Source organism: Haplochromis burtoni, unplaced genomic scaffold (assembly GCF_018398535.1).
Source record: "Haplochromis burtoni strain Fernald_Lab_line unplaced genomic scaffold, NCSU_Asbu1 Contig_179, whole genome shotgun sequence".
Taxonomy (NCBI): Eukaryota; Metazoa; Chordata; class Actinopteri; order Cichliformes; family Cichlidae; genus Haplochromis; species Haplochromis burtoni.
In genome coordinates, this window is record NW_024582540.1 from 380,234 (window position 1) to 398,895 (window position 18,662).

General features: G+C 40.0%; 3 protein-coding genes across 4 annotated transcripts in view; 1 reads left to right on the forward strand and 2 right to left on the reverse strand.

The window, feature by feature from the left end:
* The window catches only part of mapk8ip2 (mitogen-activated protein kinase 8 interacting protein 2), a 28,624-nt gene extending 19,419 nt beyond the window's left edge, over positions 1-9,205 (reverse strand). For both annotated transcript variants that reach the window (XM_005934126.3, XM_005934127.3), the window contains exon 1: positions 8,705-9,205. In XM_005934126.3, coding sequence (XP_005934188.1) covers positions 8,705-8,769 — 65 coding nt within the window. In that variant the 5' untranslated portion in view covers positions 8,770-9,205. The remainder of the gene's footprint in view (positions 1-8,704) is intronic.
* Positions 9,206-10,475: 1,270 nt separating this feature from the next.
* LOC102313075 (zona pellucida sperm-binding protein 3) lies at positions 10,476-13,272 on the reverse strand. Its single transcript, XM_014337407.2, has 8 exons — positions 12,833-13,272; positions 12,614-12,732; positions 12,312-12,415; positions 12,034-12,208; positions 11,492-11,609; positions 11,298-11,380; positions 10,964-11,211; positions 10,476-10,798 (listed from the first exon to the last, which is right to left on the reverse strand). The coding sequence occupies exons 1-8, from the start codon at positions 13,232-13,234 to the stop codon at positions 10,734-10,736; spliced, it is 1,314 nt and encodes a 437-aa protein (XP_014192893.1). The 5' UTR covers positions 13,235-13,272; the 3' UTR covers positions 10,476-10,733.
* Positions 13,273-16,022: 2,750 nt separating this feature from the next.
* Positions 16,023-18,662, forward strand: LOC102309761 (zona pellucida sperm-binding protein 4-like). Its single transcript, XM_042225698.1, is given in 7 exon segments — positions 16,023-16,044; positions 16,162-16,346; positions 17,185-17,282; positions 17,456-17,613; positions 17,700-17,892; positions 17,976-18,335; positions 18,553-18,662. Coding segments are annotated over 6 exon segments (840 nt in total). The 3' UTR covers positions 18,160-18,335; positions 18,553-18,662.

Here is an 18,662-nt window from a genome sequence, read left to right on the forward strand (position 1 = left end):
GCTGATATAGCCTACGAGAGTAAAGGTGGCAGTTGGTCATCTGGTTTCCAAGAGATTACATATGGTCCATACGTGGGATTTAGATTTTCAGTGCAATTCCAGGCATTTATGTTCTTTGCAAAGCATCAGTGTTGGAGTTGATTAAAATTCACCTTCTAAAAATCAAGTGAAACCCAAAAAACGCTCCAATGCATAGAGACATAAACTCCAGATGTATTCCAGATGTATGTCAATTAGAGACAGGTAGAAAATTTGATCCCCAGCAGTCCTCAACCGCCACTGCAAAATGTCTGTATTTCTACCTACCCTATGAAACCCGAAGCCTCGGTGGAGTCTTCAGATGTGACACTGTTAACGTGAGTCAAACCCAAACCACAATATTATATTTTAACAGTACAAACATGTGTGAGGCTGTTCTATAATTTGTTCATTGTAGAAGGTAATTTTGAATTCTGTAGGTTGGTGATATCGTAATCACTAACCAGGTGATCTGATCTTGTTTGAGCAGAGATTAATCGAATGAGATTTTTTTGACCGCATTCTCGGACTATCCCAATCTTTCCATCTCAGCTGGAAGACGGACCCCTCTCATGGACAACATGATTACTCAAAACCTGCTCAGTAGCAAAATCTTTTGTTTCTTCTTGTCTAGGTACAGCTTTGATAACGTAAACATTTGTGCTATATCCCGCCTCAGCTACATTACTTTACATTGCTACTGCGCTTTAGTGGCACTGAACTAATTTTGTTATACAGACAGATAGCAGCTAAGCAGTGGTTTGATTTGTGGTTCAGACGAGAACAGCTGAGTAGTGTGCTCTCTTTCAGAGAATAGACAGTAGCTTGTACCAGTAGTCAGCATCATCTGCTGGACTCAAGCCAGCAGATGACCTACAGGCAGATTGGTGTCCAAGGGTCTGCGCTTTTCAACATTTTGTTCAGACTTTGTTTTTCTTTAAAATAAATTAGGGACACAAAAACCATCTTTTTGCATGCAGATTCCTGATAAACACTGGCTGGTGCTCACAGAGCTGCCAGGCCAGTTTAGAAACCTCAATGCTGACTGCCCCAAACCAAGTGTGAATTACATCATGCAGTGTCATGGAGCCCAATAAAATTAGTATGGATAGGCAGGAAACTTGAACAGACAAACACTCTCTCTTCAGAGTCCAACAATTTGCCAACCCTGCGCTTTTTTATTAGTGCTGCCTCCTCCTGCTTACGTAATTCAAGTAAATGAAAAGCAAATGAAAGAATGCCCACCCATGCCTGTAAGAATGTCCAATGTTTTTGTTTCTTTTTCAACTTTTTACTGCTAATATGAGCAATCGAATCTCCTGTCTGCACCTCCAGCAGAACCAAAATGGATGCCAATACTGCTCTGTCAGTATGACCCCCACTTACCAGCCCTCTCCTAATGGCCAACCCCTGCGGACCTTCGGAGACGTGCTCCTCAGAGAATAATAGTCAATCTAGTACGGCTGGACCAACAGCCAAGTTGGTTTTGCTATAGTTGTCTAAATGTCAATAGTGAGATCTAAGCTGAACATAAATCTGATGTTAACTTTGTATCTGCTCAAAAACCTTGTTTACAGCTTACATTTTCTCTAGAACTATTGCAAGCAAGCATATTGGACTATTGTTTGATAAAATTGTCAGAAAAAATGTTGCTATACAAGTCAGACTTGCAAGGATGAGACTTTGATTGGGGGTGGGCATTTATCTGTAGGCTAGGGAACACACTCATCTTCCACAAAACGTAAAAGAGCAATTAATAAATCAACAATGTTGCCACTTGTCATGCTGCACAGTGTATCTATCATCACTTTTCATTTTTGAGTGAAATGAATTAGTATCGTGATAATGTTGTCATTTACAGAACACACATGTCTGTGTGGGAAAAACTACTTTTATTTAGGCTAAAATTTGTGAAACTGAAATGTAACAACTGGACTGAACTTGTGAGGCAAAAGCTCATTTTGCACAAAATTATACATTTTCATCACAGTATCAGTGAGACTGATCTGTTGTTGTGACATGACTGTCATCATCTGTCCTCATCAAATTAGACAGTTTTTGCTATTTTATTCTTTCGATTTTGTAATTCTATTACAAAATCTATTAATTCTACTTGTCTGAAACAGGTAGGGTTAGGGTTAGAGAGACACTGAGTCTCAGTGGGATTACCTGTATAAATAAAGGTTAAACAAAAATAGAAAGATAAGTACTATATGTACAATAAGTACTATAAGCAGCCAAACGTCAGAAAGGAGCTCATTAATGAGCTCTCCAGGGAACCTGTGTTTGCAAGCGTAGGTGTTTGTGGGTGTGGAATTCACAATGGGAAAAGAAACACACAGCATCTGTGAAGCTGTATGCAAGCAAGTCACCACCAGCATACAAGGAGAAAGTCCCATGTTTGATTTTTAGGTGACATTTTAGTGAAACTGATGGACACAACAGATGAACCAATGATATAAGATGCTAAGGCAGACAAGGAGTAAGATGAAAACGCTGTATCAACAAAGAAACGGTGAATACAAAGGAAGAAAAGGACGAAGAGAAATTAAAATCTTTGCTTTGCTTTCACAAGCATATATAAATACAGATTTTAAAAACATTTTAATGCCAAGCACCACAAATGTTCATTTTCTTCCATTGTCTCAGGACACATCTCTGTAATAGATTTCACAGTCTCTTATTCCTTGTCTCCTCTGCTGCTACCTAATCCACTATGTTACCCGGTGCCATTTTCTTGGTGTGCTTATCAGTTTGCACAGTAAAATGTGACCTCATGTCTCCTCCACTCAAATGAAGAAAAGACCAAACACAGACACAATTTTGTCTTTTTCTAAGGCATTTTGTATTAAATAGCTTTATATTTTGAGGATACATATGAGATTGTAAGCTGAGCCATACCACTGCAGTGCTGACACTACTGCTTACAGTGTCTTAGCGAGCGGGCAGTGTCTGTCACATTGCGTGGTTTATCGATTACTACGCTTGATGTCGATTGTTTGTCTTAATAGTTAGGACTTCAAGCTGAGGCTTCAGGGCTACATAGCAAGAATCATCTATATACAATACCAGTCTCCAACATCTGATCCATCCCCACATATTCAACATTGTGACATTCAGAGCAAGATGAGAATCCTACCTCCCAAAACTCAAGTCAGCAAAAAATTACCATTGCCGACGCTGGTCATGCTGCTGCAATGGCACACCCAGATTGACTGCCACATAAAGGTTTTCCTCCCATCTCGTCTCTGTGTCGTGAGATTTAGCTTCAGTTCAGTTAATTGCTCCAGCCCGCATTTGTTCTAACAGTTATTTTCCATCATCTCTGACACCGTCATGTCCAGAACGGAATTTCTCAAAGCTGCGAACTGTCATCTTTGTATTTAATGTCTCCACATCCACACATTCAAAGCTTCCTTTGTCTTGTGAAAAATGAAAGATTGCATGGTTATCAGACTGACTTCGACTTTTAATACTTCTGTCATTTATTTTAGAATTAGTCTCCACACTCTTTCAAACATGCAATAAAGCTTTTCTGAAAATGTATTACGGATGTAAATGTTTGGGGGCAGTCCCAATTTAGATTACAGGGAGGCCGTGTCTCCTTGGCCAAAACACTGAACCCCCAAATCTTCCGGATACGCCCATCAATATATCTGCTGCATGAATATCTTCGTTAATGGATGAAATGGGGTGGTAGTGTTTTGACAATTCACTTACCCTTTACTATCAGATGGTATTTAGTTATTTTTAAATAACCCTAATCACACTGAATGAATATTTAGTAGGCTACATGCCAGGAAATATGCAAATATATATCAGTATACGCTCACAATCCAAGAATGAAATTGGACAAAAATAGAAGCTTGAGAGGAAATCTGATGACACTCTGATAACAATATTAGAGTAGATACAGATGTGGGTGTGGTGGCAGTGGTAATGGTGGCGGGGGTGGGGGTTGAAGTGGTGGCGTGATTAAGCTGCCTTTTAACCATGAACACCTGCTTCACAGTGACATCATCTTTAAAAGCCAAGGACATGCTGTAGTTGGTAGTGACTCATTAGCAAGATAATTTTCCAGGTTTTTCAGCCACCATTAGAGAGACAAACACATGCATGCATGCCCCCCCACACACACACACACACACAAATACTCAAGCTTGCACGCACACACGCGCACGAGTCACACATTTATCCTAATGAAGGACTGTGATGTCTTCCTCAGCTCCAAATTCAAAGATCATGCCATGTTTGAGTCAAAGGCACTGATGATACATCAGCTTGCTGTGAGCACATGATCTCATGCAGATTGGTCTGGATTTGGATTAATGAAGCCATTAGACGCGAGGAAAATGTGTAAATATGACTCATTATTTTGTTGCTGTTAAATAAAAAAAAAAAAAGCAAGCTGCAAAGACTGACAGGTGAAGCCATGGCAAGTGATAGTTGCACAGAAAATGTAAGACAGTGGGAGAGAGACTGAAGCTAAAATCTACAAAAAGAGTGAGGATGGAACGCTTAAGCTAAAATGCATTTGTATTTGATTTAAGCCTCTTACGCCATGGTAACCATACCCACCATTACCCCCTCCCCCTCTGTTTTTCTCCAAATGACTTCAAAGAGTTGGAAGGCAAAAGTAGAACATTAACAGGAAAACATGGGATTCATGGGGGTGGAGAGGTGGGGTTGCATACTTCATAAAATAGTCATGTTCACGAAATGTTCATAAAACTTCTGTATATTAAACTAGAGGTTGAAGCAAATCACTATTTCTATTACTGGTTAAATTCTAAGCCGTGAAAAATACACTGTTTGTATCTTTGTTCCCAAAATTAGCAATGAAAAAATAACAGTTGTTTTAGGTTTTGTTTAGAGACAAACAAATGTAATTAATTTTCCCAAACTTGTGATTCGCAAATGTGTTATATACAGGGATGAAATAAGAACAAAAATAAGAATGGCATTCAAATAACCAAGGCTCCGCTTTGTGTAGATTTACTTGTGTATTATGTGAATAATGTCAAAAAAGATAATGAGTCAATAGGACCTTTGATAAATTTGGAGCCTAAAAATGGCATCCTTAAAAAGGTAGCACAACTGGAAACAGAGCAGTTCACGCTCATGAACTAAAAACAAACAAATGACTGCGCACAGTACGACTGCTGCCTCAGCAAGTCTAAGAAAGACCGACCAAACCCTTGGGCAAAATGTAATCAATGAACTTCAAGGTGTGGGTTCCCGACATTGGACAAGGCTTTGCATTGTAATAATCCAAAACAGCCTTCATCCACTGCAGGGAATATTTATGATGAAGAAACAAAGCACAGCTCAGTGGAACAGCTTCTATGTACATTACTGTAAGATGATGCTTTGGATAAGTTTAATTACCATGAAGTTCTACTTCTATATATGAGCTTTATACTTTTATATAAGGTATATATAAGGTATAAAGCTCTCTGTGCCTGGAAGAAAGTGCTACCATGTTTTCTCTTATTAGCAGAAATTCATTAAAATCTCTCATCAATTGCTCACTGAACCATATTCATATGCTTCTTTTAAAGTTTAGATTTCCAGCTGAGGACGTTTTCCATCCGCAAAGGGGAAATTGTAACCTGTAATAATTTTCTGGTGCTCCGGGGAGAGAGGTGCTGCCTCTCGTGGATTTTGTTGCCTACTGGAAACAGTGTTAGGGTTATGTAAGGCAGATTACCAGACCACACCATCACACAACTGGTGGCTTCACTCATGAATCTGTCACACACAGATGCACAGAGAAAGAGACAACACACACACACACACACACACACACACACACACACACACACATACACAAAAGCTGTGACACAATCAAACGCACAGACATTTACAGAAAGACTCTTTCTACATCCCTACTTACTGATATTTCATAATCAAAAAGTGAAGAGTCAACCAAAAATAAACACAAACCACTTGTTCCCTCTCAAATGTATAAAAAAACTACCTGAAAACAACAGAAACAAACCAATTAGCCTCCACAAAGGAGTAATGCAATAAACTACTCCTCACATGATTCCTCTAATATAATTAAGATTCGTTAGATTTGGCTGTAGTGCTGTGAATTTAAAACATTAATACCATGGTCAGAGCTTGGCTGAGTGAGCTGAACAGGTCACCGGTAGTCATGCAAACGATCTGGTCTATTGATTTGACATGATCCAGCAGTGCAGTTGAAATCCCACATGACTACATGCTGTGGATAAAAAATCTACCAGGACTGGTTTGTTAATGTGATTGCCTCTGTAGGATATGAGCCATGTTGGAGGCAGAAGCAGGCACGTTGAAATGAAATGTGTTTACTTCATGCACATTAGAGCACAGGGCTTATGTTATCCTGATAAACACGCCAGATAAAGTCTTGGTTTATCCAGTTTCTCTCTGCTACTCTGGGCTAGTATTTTATAGTAGCTGTATGTTGTAGTCGTGCAACCCAGTTAGAAATAACAGTGTTTTCTTTATTATTCCAGCTATGTTTGGTGACACAGAGTAAAGCCTTACAGCAGCCACTGAAGGTTATATATCATAACATATGAAAATCATATGAAAAGTAGAAATACACCCAGATTTGTATTTGTAACCATTCGAGGAAAAAGATAATCCAAGTAGTATAAGAACTTTGGCCTTTGGAAGTGTACATACATCAATATATAGGATTTACTGTTGATGAATTTATGAACTATGAGGTTAGAATTCAAATAATCAGCTGTAAGAGCCAGTGGGGTCTATTATCAACAAATCCAAAGTCTTGTGTTAAATTATGCTGCAGGAACACAGGAATTTAAAGATGCAAAATGATTGACTATACAGATTAGAGCTGTGCACTTTTTGCAATAGCTGAAATTGCAAATATGTCTCCACTCTAAGAAAAACTACAACCTTGACGCCCCCATTATTGCAACTTATCAAGAAGTCAAAGGATTGTGAACCGGACACTTTCATTCCTGCAAACTTCTTTGATGATAGCACTAAAGAAATACATCCAGGACCATGACAGCCTGTACAAATTGTGTAAATTGGGAGAAAATCAAAATGAATATTTTTTCTCTATCGTATATTTTATGATTTAAGAATGTCTACATTTAATAAGAAGCTTATATATATATATATATACTCTTTATTTTTTCTTATTTCTGCCGTGTTCATATCAATGCGCTTTTCAAACTTACGCAGCAACGCCGTCTGTTCATCCATCTTATGCTTTAACACATTGACTGCTTGCAAGATAGCTGCGGCGGTGTCCTCCTCCTCCAGCGGCTGCGCTCGCACCCCTCTTGCTTTCTTCGGGTTAGGGCTTTTCGTCGGAGTGTGAGCCCAGTTGATTCTGGAGTCCTTGGAAGTCATGTCAGTGATCTCCAAATCTTGAATATCCTCCTCGTCACACGCCTCTCTCAACACCGAAACGTTGTAGTCATGATCCATCGTGGTCATAGGACAAGTATCAAAATTAACCCCGGAAAAATTACAACTTAAAGCTGGTTTATAGTTAATTCTTCAGTGGCTGGTTGAAGTGCACAAAAAGCGCAAAAGACGGGTTATTGCTTTTAATAAATTCACAGTTTCAGGACAAAAGAAAGCCAAAAAGTTCGGACGCCTGCAGTAAAGTTGCTGCACACTCCGCCATCTTGTTTCCTCCCCTGAGGGAAGAGGTCTCTCAGTCCTGACAATCCACATTTTTTTAAATTAATTTTTTTAAGGAACTTTATTTACAAACAACAGTATAACATACAAGGCACCATCATTAATCCGAATATGTAACATCCTCGGTTGAGCATTATAGCAAGAAAGAAATATATATATAATATATATATATAATATATATATATATATATTGTCTAAAGCTTGGAAAAGGTACCAATTGGTTTACTTAACATTATTATTATTTGTTATGTTACATTGTTACCAATACACATCCAGCATCAAAAGTAGGTTTACTGCACTCTCTTCACACAGTTCATTAAATTTACTACAAGATGTCTCTGTGTTTCTCATCTTACCGCCAATTACACTACAACAAGCTAAACTGTATATTTTAAACAACAACACCCTTGTAGAGAGCACTGATTTAACGCTACGTGTGAAATAAGTTGCCTCTGCAAGAGTAACCCACCCACAAATATGCTTCTACAAGAAGAAACCGGGGCTGATTTGTCATACTGATTGTCGCAGAGGTCACATTAGAGGCGTTTGACACAACATCAATATCAGTAGGACTTCCGTAAATCATTGTTCAGCAACGTGCCCTTGCCTGGGTTGGACTCAACAGGGCGTGGGCCTCACACAGAGAATGCGCAAAGCGGGTGACTGTCGCCACAGCTAGAGATCAGTCATATGCAATATGTTTTACAATTTGCCATTCTTTGCAATTTTCAGAAATTACTAAAACGCGAGTCTTTTATTCCCTCTTCACCAAGTGGTCTCTCCCAAAAACATAAACAACCAGCAATGTTCAGCTGCAGCACCTACATGCGCGCAGTGAGGCAGCAGAAGGCCGAGCAGGTTATTCACAGTATCTATTACAACCTAGGCTGGGGATGTGCGTTTTTACTGCAGTCATCAAAGCAGCACAGACCGACATGCACGGCGCCTTTTCATATCAGCCCAGCGCATCCTCCATCGACCCCTCACTGTCACTTTACATACGAGCTCTTACCTGCATCCAGGAGGCGAGAGAGAATGGAAGGTGGATAGGGAAAACATCTCAGCCCTGTCCGCCATCTTCTTCTACAAATGACTCAGAGCGATTGCAGAAAATCACGGAGGGAGCGCAGTCCATTCACAATTACAGTGCACGGGACGGGACAGTGGACAGAGGTTTCTCTATCTGCGGCCCCACAGATGCCCCCCTGGCCGCAAGCCTTCAATCAGACAAGCCTGCTCAGCACCATGAAATCTGCAGTCAACCATCCACACAGGCAGGATAAGGAGGGGTGTCAAGGCAAATAAGACAAAAAAAAGAGCTTCAGCGGCAGCGCGCAATAACGCGGAAATCTCTGTGTTCCCCGGTTATGTCCTTGCGAAACATGAAGCGGGCAATTTGTATCCGCAGTCGGTGTTTTTCTCTCCAAATGTCTGCCGCTGTGATGCTGCCCGTGACACACAACAGATACGGGCCAGCAGTGCGGAGACAGGCAGAGACGGAGGAGGAGGGGGTGTAAAGCGGAGACGGTATAACGTCAGTGCTGATACCATATGAGCAGGCTGTGCTGAGTGGATGTAGTCAGAGCCTAGAGGGTCACACGGAGCAAAACAGATAAAACAGCGGCCATAAAGTTGTTAAGATGAAATTACAGTGAGTAAAATTTGCAGGCAAAGCAAACGTGCTTTTCGTGCCAACGTCTGTGTGGACCAGCCTTGGGGAGATCCGAGGATTCCCCGGGAAAAGGCAGGGACTTCAATTTTAAGTCCTCGTTTTGTAACCGTGCCTTAGAATGGACTGGAGGACGCTTTTTAATTGCAAGGTTTACAAGGCCTATATACTGTAACGTCTCCCAGAAATAGTCATTTGGTGCCTCTGCAGTGTGGGTGAACACATTAAATGTAATTATATGAATTTTAATTTCGGGTCCATAACTTACCGGATTTCCATCGTGACCCAAATAAAAATGAGTTTAATAAAACACAGAGAACATAGGTTTGTGTTTCAGTGAACTTCCATAAAACCTATAGGCACACTTTGAAGTGTTTGGCTACTTAAACTGCTTTATGATCAGACCTCCCGCGTAGCTGTTCACTGCATGTGGTGCTGAAACTCTCTCTCGGTAAACTGAAGTTTAGCATTTATACCACACGGTGACAGCAAAAGCTCACTGCTGAATGAAAACAGGGATTACCTGGAAGCACAATAAGAGCCATGATTAGAGCCCGGATTTGCTGTGTTTTTGCTCTTTGAGGTGTAGATGCTGACTGAGAAGATGAGAGTTAGGCCTCTTTAAGTGGCTTCTTCTTCTTTCACTGTTAGGTGTATATTTCTCATATTTAGCAAACATGTTTCTATTACTCTGTGCTACTTGTATGTTTTTGCTGGTTGTGTTTGAGTTCTGGGGGCTGTCTGTGACAGGCTGAGGACACCAATCAGGAGGCACCATGAGGATATGGCCTGGGGCTGATTGTGAATGGCTTCTTCCTTCATCCACTTATGATTTCTGAGTGATATGATATTGATATTGATTTGTTTTACCTTTTTGTTTGTTTGTTTTACCCTAAAAGCATGCATATTGACAGAAATACAACAAGACAGGTGACTATATTGTCTAACATGTGCTATTGAGTCATTTTTGCTCAACCCCTGATTGCTCTTTTAGCTCATTATATTTGTTATTATATCTATTCAATGTTTCTTAATTTCTAGATTTTTTTTTGTTTCAATTTACAATAGATCCAATGCAAAGCTTAAGAAAGTTCTGAATGAATTACACAATAAATTCAAACAGTTGCATTTTTATTTCCATTACATGTGAATAGTTCCAATTCATGGATACACAAGCTCTATATAAAACATTTGTAATTACAGAGAGGGGGCATGTAAAAGGAGTTACGTTTCAGTGAAGGACCTTTTCATTCCTCAATGTCTTATTACATTGTTGTGAGCTATGAATAAGAAGAATGAAATTAACATATGTTCAGGCATGAACCACAGATGAAGTTCATTTTAATGGCCGTGTTTATAGCAGGAAATTGTTTTAAGCTATCTTCTTCTCTTCAATGGAGATGGGACCCAAGGTGACTTCTCCTTCCCATTCCAAAACTGAGAAAAGAAAGAAGAATTGTTGCAGTATGCATCATTGTGGGGGTTTTTTTTTTACTTAAAAAATAGAAAGCATAAAACAATTATCTTTTTGTAGGACCAACTGAAATGAAACTTTCCCTCTACTAAAATGTTGCAATACTTATATTTTTTTAAAACACATACCTTCCTGCTGAGACACATCCCGTGTCCCCCTAAACCAAGGGACCTGTTTAATTGGGCTTGTAGAACCCGGGGTTCCGCCACCAATATTTCCAGTTCCAGTGCCTGTAGTCCCTGTTCCTGTATTTCCCGTGCCTGTATTACCAAGTCCACCTCCAGTAGTGCCACTAATAATTCCAATACTAGTTTGCCCACCTGTTAAAGACTCACAGGAGCCACAAGCACCATCATATCCAGCAGCTTCTTTCCACCTTGGGAGAAATGGAAATGTAAGCAGTATCGCCACATCAGTTCTGGTCTAATGATCATTGATACATGTGTACAAAGGTAGACTCACCCACGGATGTAGGAACAAGCTCTGTGGTTACTGTCAATGACTTGGGCAACAGATGTTGCTCTCAAGTTGCAGGTAATGTACAGCTAAGAACAGGAGAGAATTTATGTTATTATTCTATGTAATAGTTCTACATTAGTAATGTTGTTGAAAATATAACACAATGCACTTAGTAACTCAAATTTGGAATTGCATACTTTTCCACTGTTAGCATTCTGGAACTTGAAGGATTCAAGCTGGAACTGAAGCTTGTTCTCTGCAGTGCGATCCAGGAACCTCGAAACAGATCCAGTGAGCCTACCATCAATCATACACCTGCACACAAGAAAACAATGTGAAATGACCATAGTAACCAGTAATCAAATCAAATCAAATGAAATCACTTTTATTGTCACATCACATGTGCAGGTACATTGGTACAGCACATGTGATGTGAAATTCTTGTGTGCGAGCTTCACAAGCAACAGAGTTGTGCAAAATACAATAATGTAAACAAGCAAAATACAAGAATGGCTACATCTGAAACTAATAAATATATGTACAATATATAATAGTATATGCATTTCTGGATGTGTATACTAAATATTTTTCTACGTGTGTGTGTGTGTGTGTGTGTGTGTGTGTGTGTGTGTGTGTGTGTCTGTCTTTGTGTGTGTGTGTGTGTGTGTAGCATAGGCATCTGTGATAATCAGGTCTTAATATACAAAACAACTTCAACAATCTCATCAAACTACATTACCCTTGCTCTATGAATGCATATCTGGGGCTAGAAGATGCATCAGCTGAAAGGGTAGCTACACATTTGTCCACATAAACACGGAGCTGCACATGGTGGTACTGCATGACAGAGACCTCAAAATTAATCTCGTCACCCAGGAAATACTGGTTGCTTGGCCTCTCATTTTTCCAGTCACCTGTGAAACAAGACATGACAATTCTATAATTCAAACAAGTATGTATTTTGAATCAAGGTCGCATACAATATAAAACACACTGAGAAACTGATCTTAAACGCACCAGTCATGAGTGTCAGGGTGAAGTACAGAAACTCTTGTGCCATCTTAGCCACAGATAATGGGACCCAGAGGGGTTCAAGAGCGAGACTGCTTACATTGTGCTTTCTAAGTGACAGGACATGTTTTACGAGAATGCAAAAAACTAAAGCAAGAATAATATATCACTGAAATATCCAGATTACATTTGGTAAATTCTAGATTACTAAAAATATTTAGGTCGTACTATAGAGCACATTAAATACTAATATAATTCTATTGTTTTGATGTCTTTATCTTAACAAATCTTCCCAAATGTTTACGTACCTTTGGTAGTGACATTCAACAACTACAGCTGCTTTGTCGGTCCTAATCACAGGAGAATCACCCACAGGCTGGGGGTTGTAGTTCAGTGTGAAGGTGTAGATGAAGGAATCTCCAGTCATCTAGCAAACATATATATACAAAACAAGTCAAATTATACATAAACCTGTTTTCCAGCTCTTGAATTAAATTTCAAAATAATGTAATATTTATTCTTCATACTTTTAATGTGCTCCCACAATTCTGCAGCTGAGCTTGATAAATCAGCACTTGAGCTGGCGTATCCTCTCCGACAACAGCGCATGAACCCAGGGTAAGGTCAGCCGAATTTATCACCTGGCCAACTCCAAAGAAATCCTTTTTGACTTCCACACGAACAATGTCCTCCCTGCATTCAACAGCAACAGATGCAGCAGAAACAGGATATCTCAGCTGGAACGGCACATCAGGCTTAGGCTTGGGCTTAGGATCTTCAGGGTATTTCCATGTGAGTGGTTTTTCAAATGTTTGTTTTTGTTGGTGGTGGTCTGGAGCCCACACCCCAGGCACAAAACCACCCTGAGCATCACAGAGTCCAAGCAAGGCCAGTGCCACAAGGCAAACAGTGGCACACTTCAGTAGCATGGTGCCCACGGTAGTTCACTGGGTGCTGTAAGGGAGCTGGAAATGCCCATCTGCTTTTATAACACAGTGAACTTGTTTACTTCCACTACATTCCCTCCCCTTCAGCTGGCCTCAGGGTTGATGAACATCAATTTTAGCTACTGAAATGACTGCACTTGCTAACTAGCAACTTTTTTATACATCTGGATTCAGATTCTTCAGTTTCTTAGTCATAAAATGTGACTGTGGAGCACACAGGCAAATCTTCTTCAATCATGGTTTCTTCAAACAAGTGAGAAAAGATATTCAAACAGGTGACAAAGATGCAGCAGAAAAACAGGACACAAAAGGTTATGTTGACCCTGGTTTAGGTGCCCTTAACATAGTAGATCAAAATCAATATTTTGCCAAAGCACCTTATGTAAAGGTCTGCAGATCAATATGGCTCTAATTCATAACAGATTAACCACCAACCACAAAATAAAAGAAGATATATGAGATATGAGAAAGAAAATGTTATTGAGCCATTCTAACACAAGGGAAGTCTAAAATCAAAAGGCCTTTATATATTTTTTAATAACAGTGGGCAGGTGGGTGGGAGTTGTTGTTGTTATTGTATTTAAATCCAGTTTCCTTTAAAGAACATGTGAAAGTATGGATCCCAGTAAGGGACATTGGAGAAAAAAAATTGAAGAAGGATTTTTGCCATGCAGTCCATGCACTTTCAAGTCAGTACTGAGATCTGGTTCAAGGTTCAAGGTTCAAGGTTCTTTATTTGTCACATGCATAGTTATACAAGTATAACACACAGTGAAATGTAGCCTGACACGCTCCTCGACATGTGCAAAAATTGTGGGGGGGGGGGGGGGGGTAGAGGAAGGAACACATTTTACAGGATAGACAATATAAACATATTTAAAATTAAAGGAATTGAAATGTACATTGTGCCTTGGTTTAGTGTCTGGAAGAGAGTCCTGTCTCAGTCAATTATAGATGATGTGAGAGGGCGGGTGTGTGTGTTTAGGGCACGGATGGCTTGGGGATAGAAGCTCCTCTTGAGTCTCTCTGTCCTTGCCCGGAAGATGCGGAACCTTCTACCAGATTGCAGAAGTTGGAACAGTTTGTTGCCAGGATGGGACGGGTCCTTCAGTATCTGCGCTGCTCTAGTCCGGCATCTCCTGGTGTAGGTGTCCTGAAGCGGGGGGAGAGCAATCCTGCAGCAGCGTTCTGCTGTACGGATCACTCTCTGGAGAGCTTTTTGGTCCTTCACACAGCTGTTCCCAAACCACGATGTCATGTTCTGTGTGAGGATGCTCTCCACAGCGCCTGTATAGAAAATCCTGAGGATCTTTGGAGAGACCCTGAACTTCCTCAGTTGTCGTAGGTGATACAGGCGCTGCCTAGCCTTTTTGGTCTGGACCTGAATGTGGGCAGCCCATGTCAGGTCTGAGGAGATGTGGACACCAAGATACTTGAAGGACTGCACCCTCTCCACTGGAGCTCCATTGATGATAATGGGCTTGTAGTCTCTGTGCTGACCCCTTCTGAAGTCCACCACCAGCTGCTAAACAGCCATAGTGATAGGAGTGACACACCCACCAGAGAGATTCATAGACTTTTGCTATCACTTTGGCCAAAACTATAAAGACATTCACTCAGAGCTTTGCAGTACACAGTTTTGCAAGAGAAGAAAAAATTATATAAAAGAACATTTAAAAAAAAAAGTCTGTTTTCATGTGAGTAATGGGTGCAGGTATATAGAAAACAGTGACAAAAAGTTTAATTGTGGAGACACAAGTTTTTTTTGTGCATCAGATAAACAATAGTAGCTGTACAATTTGCACAATACTTCTTCTCTGGTTTAATTTGTTTATATCACTTTTTAATTTACTCAGAATTACCTCTCTAGATGCTATTACATTATTACAAATTCATGATTTTATTGGGTTATCACGTAAAATAAACTGTTTATTTTTATGAGGAGTGACTTAAATAAATAAAAATTCATCCTAAACAAGACTTTGACTCCGAAGAGGTTACCGAAGAGGAGGAAACTGTATATTTTGTTTGAGATGCATGCACAGTATAGATTTACAAAATGACTCTCAGGATTTTTAAAACTAACATTTTAACCTGTCACAAATAAAATGACTGAATAGCTCATGCAGCCAAAATACATAATACTGAAAGCTCTTGCCTTCTGTCCACAGATGACCTGCTTACGTCTAATTATACCTTCTTCTTCTTTTTATTACAGACAAAGAACACTTCATCCTGTTGCAACGATTTGCAACGATGTCAAAATGAAAGATAAATAAAAGTTTTTGTTTACACTGTGAAGGCACAGTGTTGGTCAGACAGACCCTGTGAAGGTTCTTGTTATGAAACTGTTCAGATGTGAGATCCTAACAGGCCATCATTAACCATACCTTATAAAAGTCAACATATTTGCAGGATACATTTCACAGAATTTGCTGTTCTTTTATGTGACGTAATGGTACTAAAGCTGACTTGTTGTCGTCTTTTATTATTTGCCCTGCTGGGCTATAGATCGAATGCCCAAAATTATGGGCAAGGGTCTCAGAACCCTCAGAATCCTAGATACCCACCATCTCCACAGGGGCAGAAGCAAATCAATAACCCTGAATACCCTCAGCAGCCTCAGCAGCCCAAAAGACCTCTGAACCCTCTAAAGCCTTTAGAGTCATTTCACACTTGTGAAGTTGCGGAAAACTACAGGATACCGTGTGGCACTAATGAAATCTCTGCTTCTGAATGTGACGCTATAAACTGCTGTTTTGATGGACTCATGTGCTAATATGGCAAATCTGGTAAGAAGTTCTGCTTTATAGATAAACTACACCACTGATACATTATGGTGAAAGGGTAAAAGCATTTGCATTTGTCTTTCTTTTTGTTGTACTTTATTATTATTGTTGTTGCCTCAGTGACACTTCAGTGCACCAAGGAAGGCCTGTTCATCGTGGTGGTGGCCAGAGATGCAACTCTGCCCAACACTGACTTGGAGACAATTTCTTTCTATGAGAATGGTCACAGCTGCAATCCAGTTGGCAGCACTTCAGCTTTTGCCATCTATGAGTTCCCTGTCACTGCCTGTGGTACAGTTGTAAAAGTAAGTGTTGTAACTGAATTAATAATAATGATACTTTTAATACTCCTCCTCCTACTACTACTAATAGTAAGCATGAAAAACTTATTTATATAGCACTTTTCAAAACACAGAGTTTACTGCACAGTTCACATAAAAGCCGCAAACTGTTATTTTATTTTCAGTAGTTGCCTAAAACAAATAAAAGAGTGAGCCAACCTCATTGACTGAGCAAAGCTGTTCCACAGTTTGGGTGCTACAACACCTCTGGTTTTAAAATCAGAGCTAGGGACAGTTAGAAGACCCTGGTCAGACAATCGGAGAGGCCAGCTGCATTGAGGTGTTAGAAACTCAGCTAAATAACCAGGGGCCTGTACATGTAGAGCCTTATATGTCAATAACAGAATTTTAAAGTGGATTCTGAATTTCACTGAAAGCCAGTGAAGGGATGCAAGGACAGGTGTAATATGTGACCACTGTAATTTTCATTAGCCACCTTGCTGCTGCATTCGGAACTAATTGGAGACGATCTGAGGACTGACAGAAACTTAAAGTGTGTACTAAAAGTTCAAGAGGATTCACTGACATTAAAGGTTTGATTTTCACAACATTTCTGAGATGAAGGAAACAATATTGGGTAACCTTTGAGATTTGAGTTTCAAAATTCAGGTGCTGATCACAAGTAATACCAAGGTTTTTAGCAGATGATTTGAAGTTATTGGCGAGGGGGCCGATGCACTGACTAACTTTCCTAGAGAAACTGTCTGGGCTGATGCACTAGAATCTCAGTTAACAATTTAAGTTTTAAGTTTAAGTTTTTACAGGCAATGTTAAAGACTGAAATCCTGTCATTATACTGTAGGAGGAACCTGGTGTTCTAATTTACGAGAACAGGATGTATTCCGTATACCAAGTGATTACTGGACCCCATGGATCCATTACCAGGGACACCTACAATGAGTAAATATTTTAATATCTTTATCAGAAAGTAGATACAGCATAGGCAAAAATGTTACCACACATGGGCAGAAACTAGAAGATCGAAAACGTTCAGTGAGAAAGAAATTGTTATTCAAAGTTTATAGCTAAATTACTTCATGAGTGACTAACGTAAACTGTATTTCTTGTGCCAGGTTGTTGTTCCAGTGCAGATATGTTGGCACCACAGTTGAGGCTTTGGTTATTGATGTTGGTCCGGTTCCTCCGCCAAACTCAGTTGCAGCTGCTGGACCTGTGCGTGTGGAACTCAAGCTGGCCAATGGACAATGTGTTGCCAAGGGTTGTGTTGAAGGTTAGTCTTGGAGAGCTAAATCTGCAAAGATAGTCTCTTTTAGCAGGGAATGTCAACAACTACAACTACTCTCATTTTTTGGACAGAAGAGGAAGTCTACACCTCTTTTTACACCGCTGCCGAATACCCTGTCAGAAAGGTTTTGAGGGATCCTGTTTACGTTGAGGTCTACCTGATGGAGAGGACCGATCCCAACCTTGTCTTAACTCTTGGAAGATGTCGGGCAACCTCTGATTCCTATCTTCATAGTCTTCCTCAGTGGGACTTCCTGATTGATGGGTAAGAGTAGGTGGTGCTCTTAATTTGGAGGCATTTGTATTATATTTTTGATGTTTACTGTACAAACTTTGCTTTTAACATAGCTGCCCCTATTGTGATGACCGCTACCTAACAACCCTGCTTGCCAGACCCTCATTTGGATTCAAGTTTCCAAGCCACCACAACCGCTTTGTTTTCAAAATGTTCCATTTTGTAGGTGATGGTAGTTCAACCCAGTCAGCAGCTACAAAGCCAAACATTATGCCTCCTTTACAGGAAAAGGTATAGCATCCCAATACTAAGCGAAAAATATCTTTATCTTCATTTCATGCTTACTTTTTGTTGTAACATATTTTCAAAGATGTGCTTTTTTTCTGTTTTTGACCAGCTGTACATCCACTGTGATGTAGCTATTTGCCAACCTACTCTTGGAAATAACTGTGAACCCAGGTGCTTCAGAAAAAGTAAGTTGTACACTGACACCATCAGTACAGTGTTTCCTGGAGTTTGATCCCCCTTGTTTTTGAGTAAGATGATTAACGAAGCTAAACAGTGGCCATACCATAAAAGGTCTCCGCTGAAAAGGTTCATCTGAAAAAGAAATAGTACATTTCCCATCATTTTATGATCTACTTAGTGCAAGTCTGATAGAAACTGACACTTGCCATGTTTTGTCCACAGGGAGAGAAATTGCTGGTTCTGTCAAGAAAGTCACAAGAGAAGAAACCACTGTGGTTAGCAGCCCAGAGCTTATCTTTGTGCAAAGAAGTACAGAGTCACAATATCCTAAC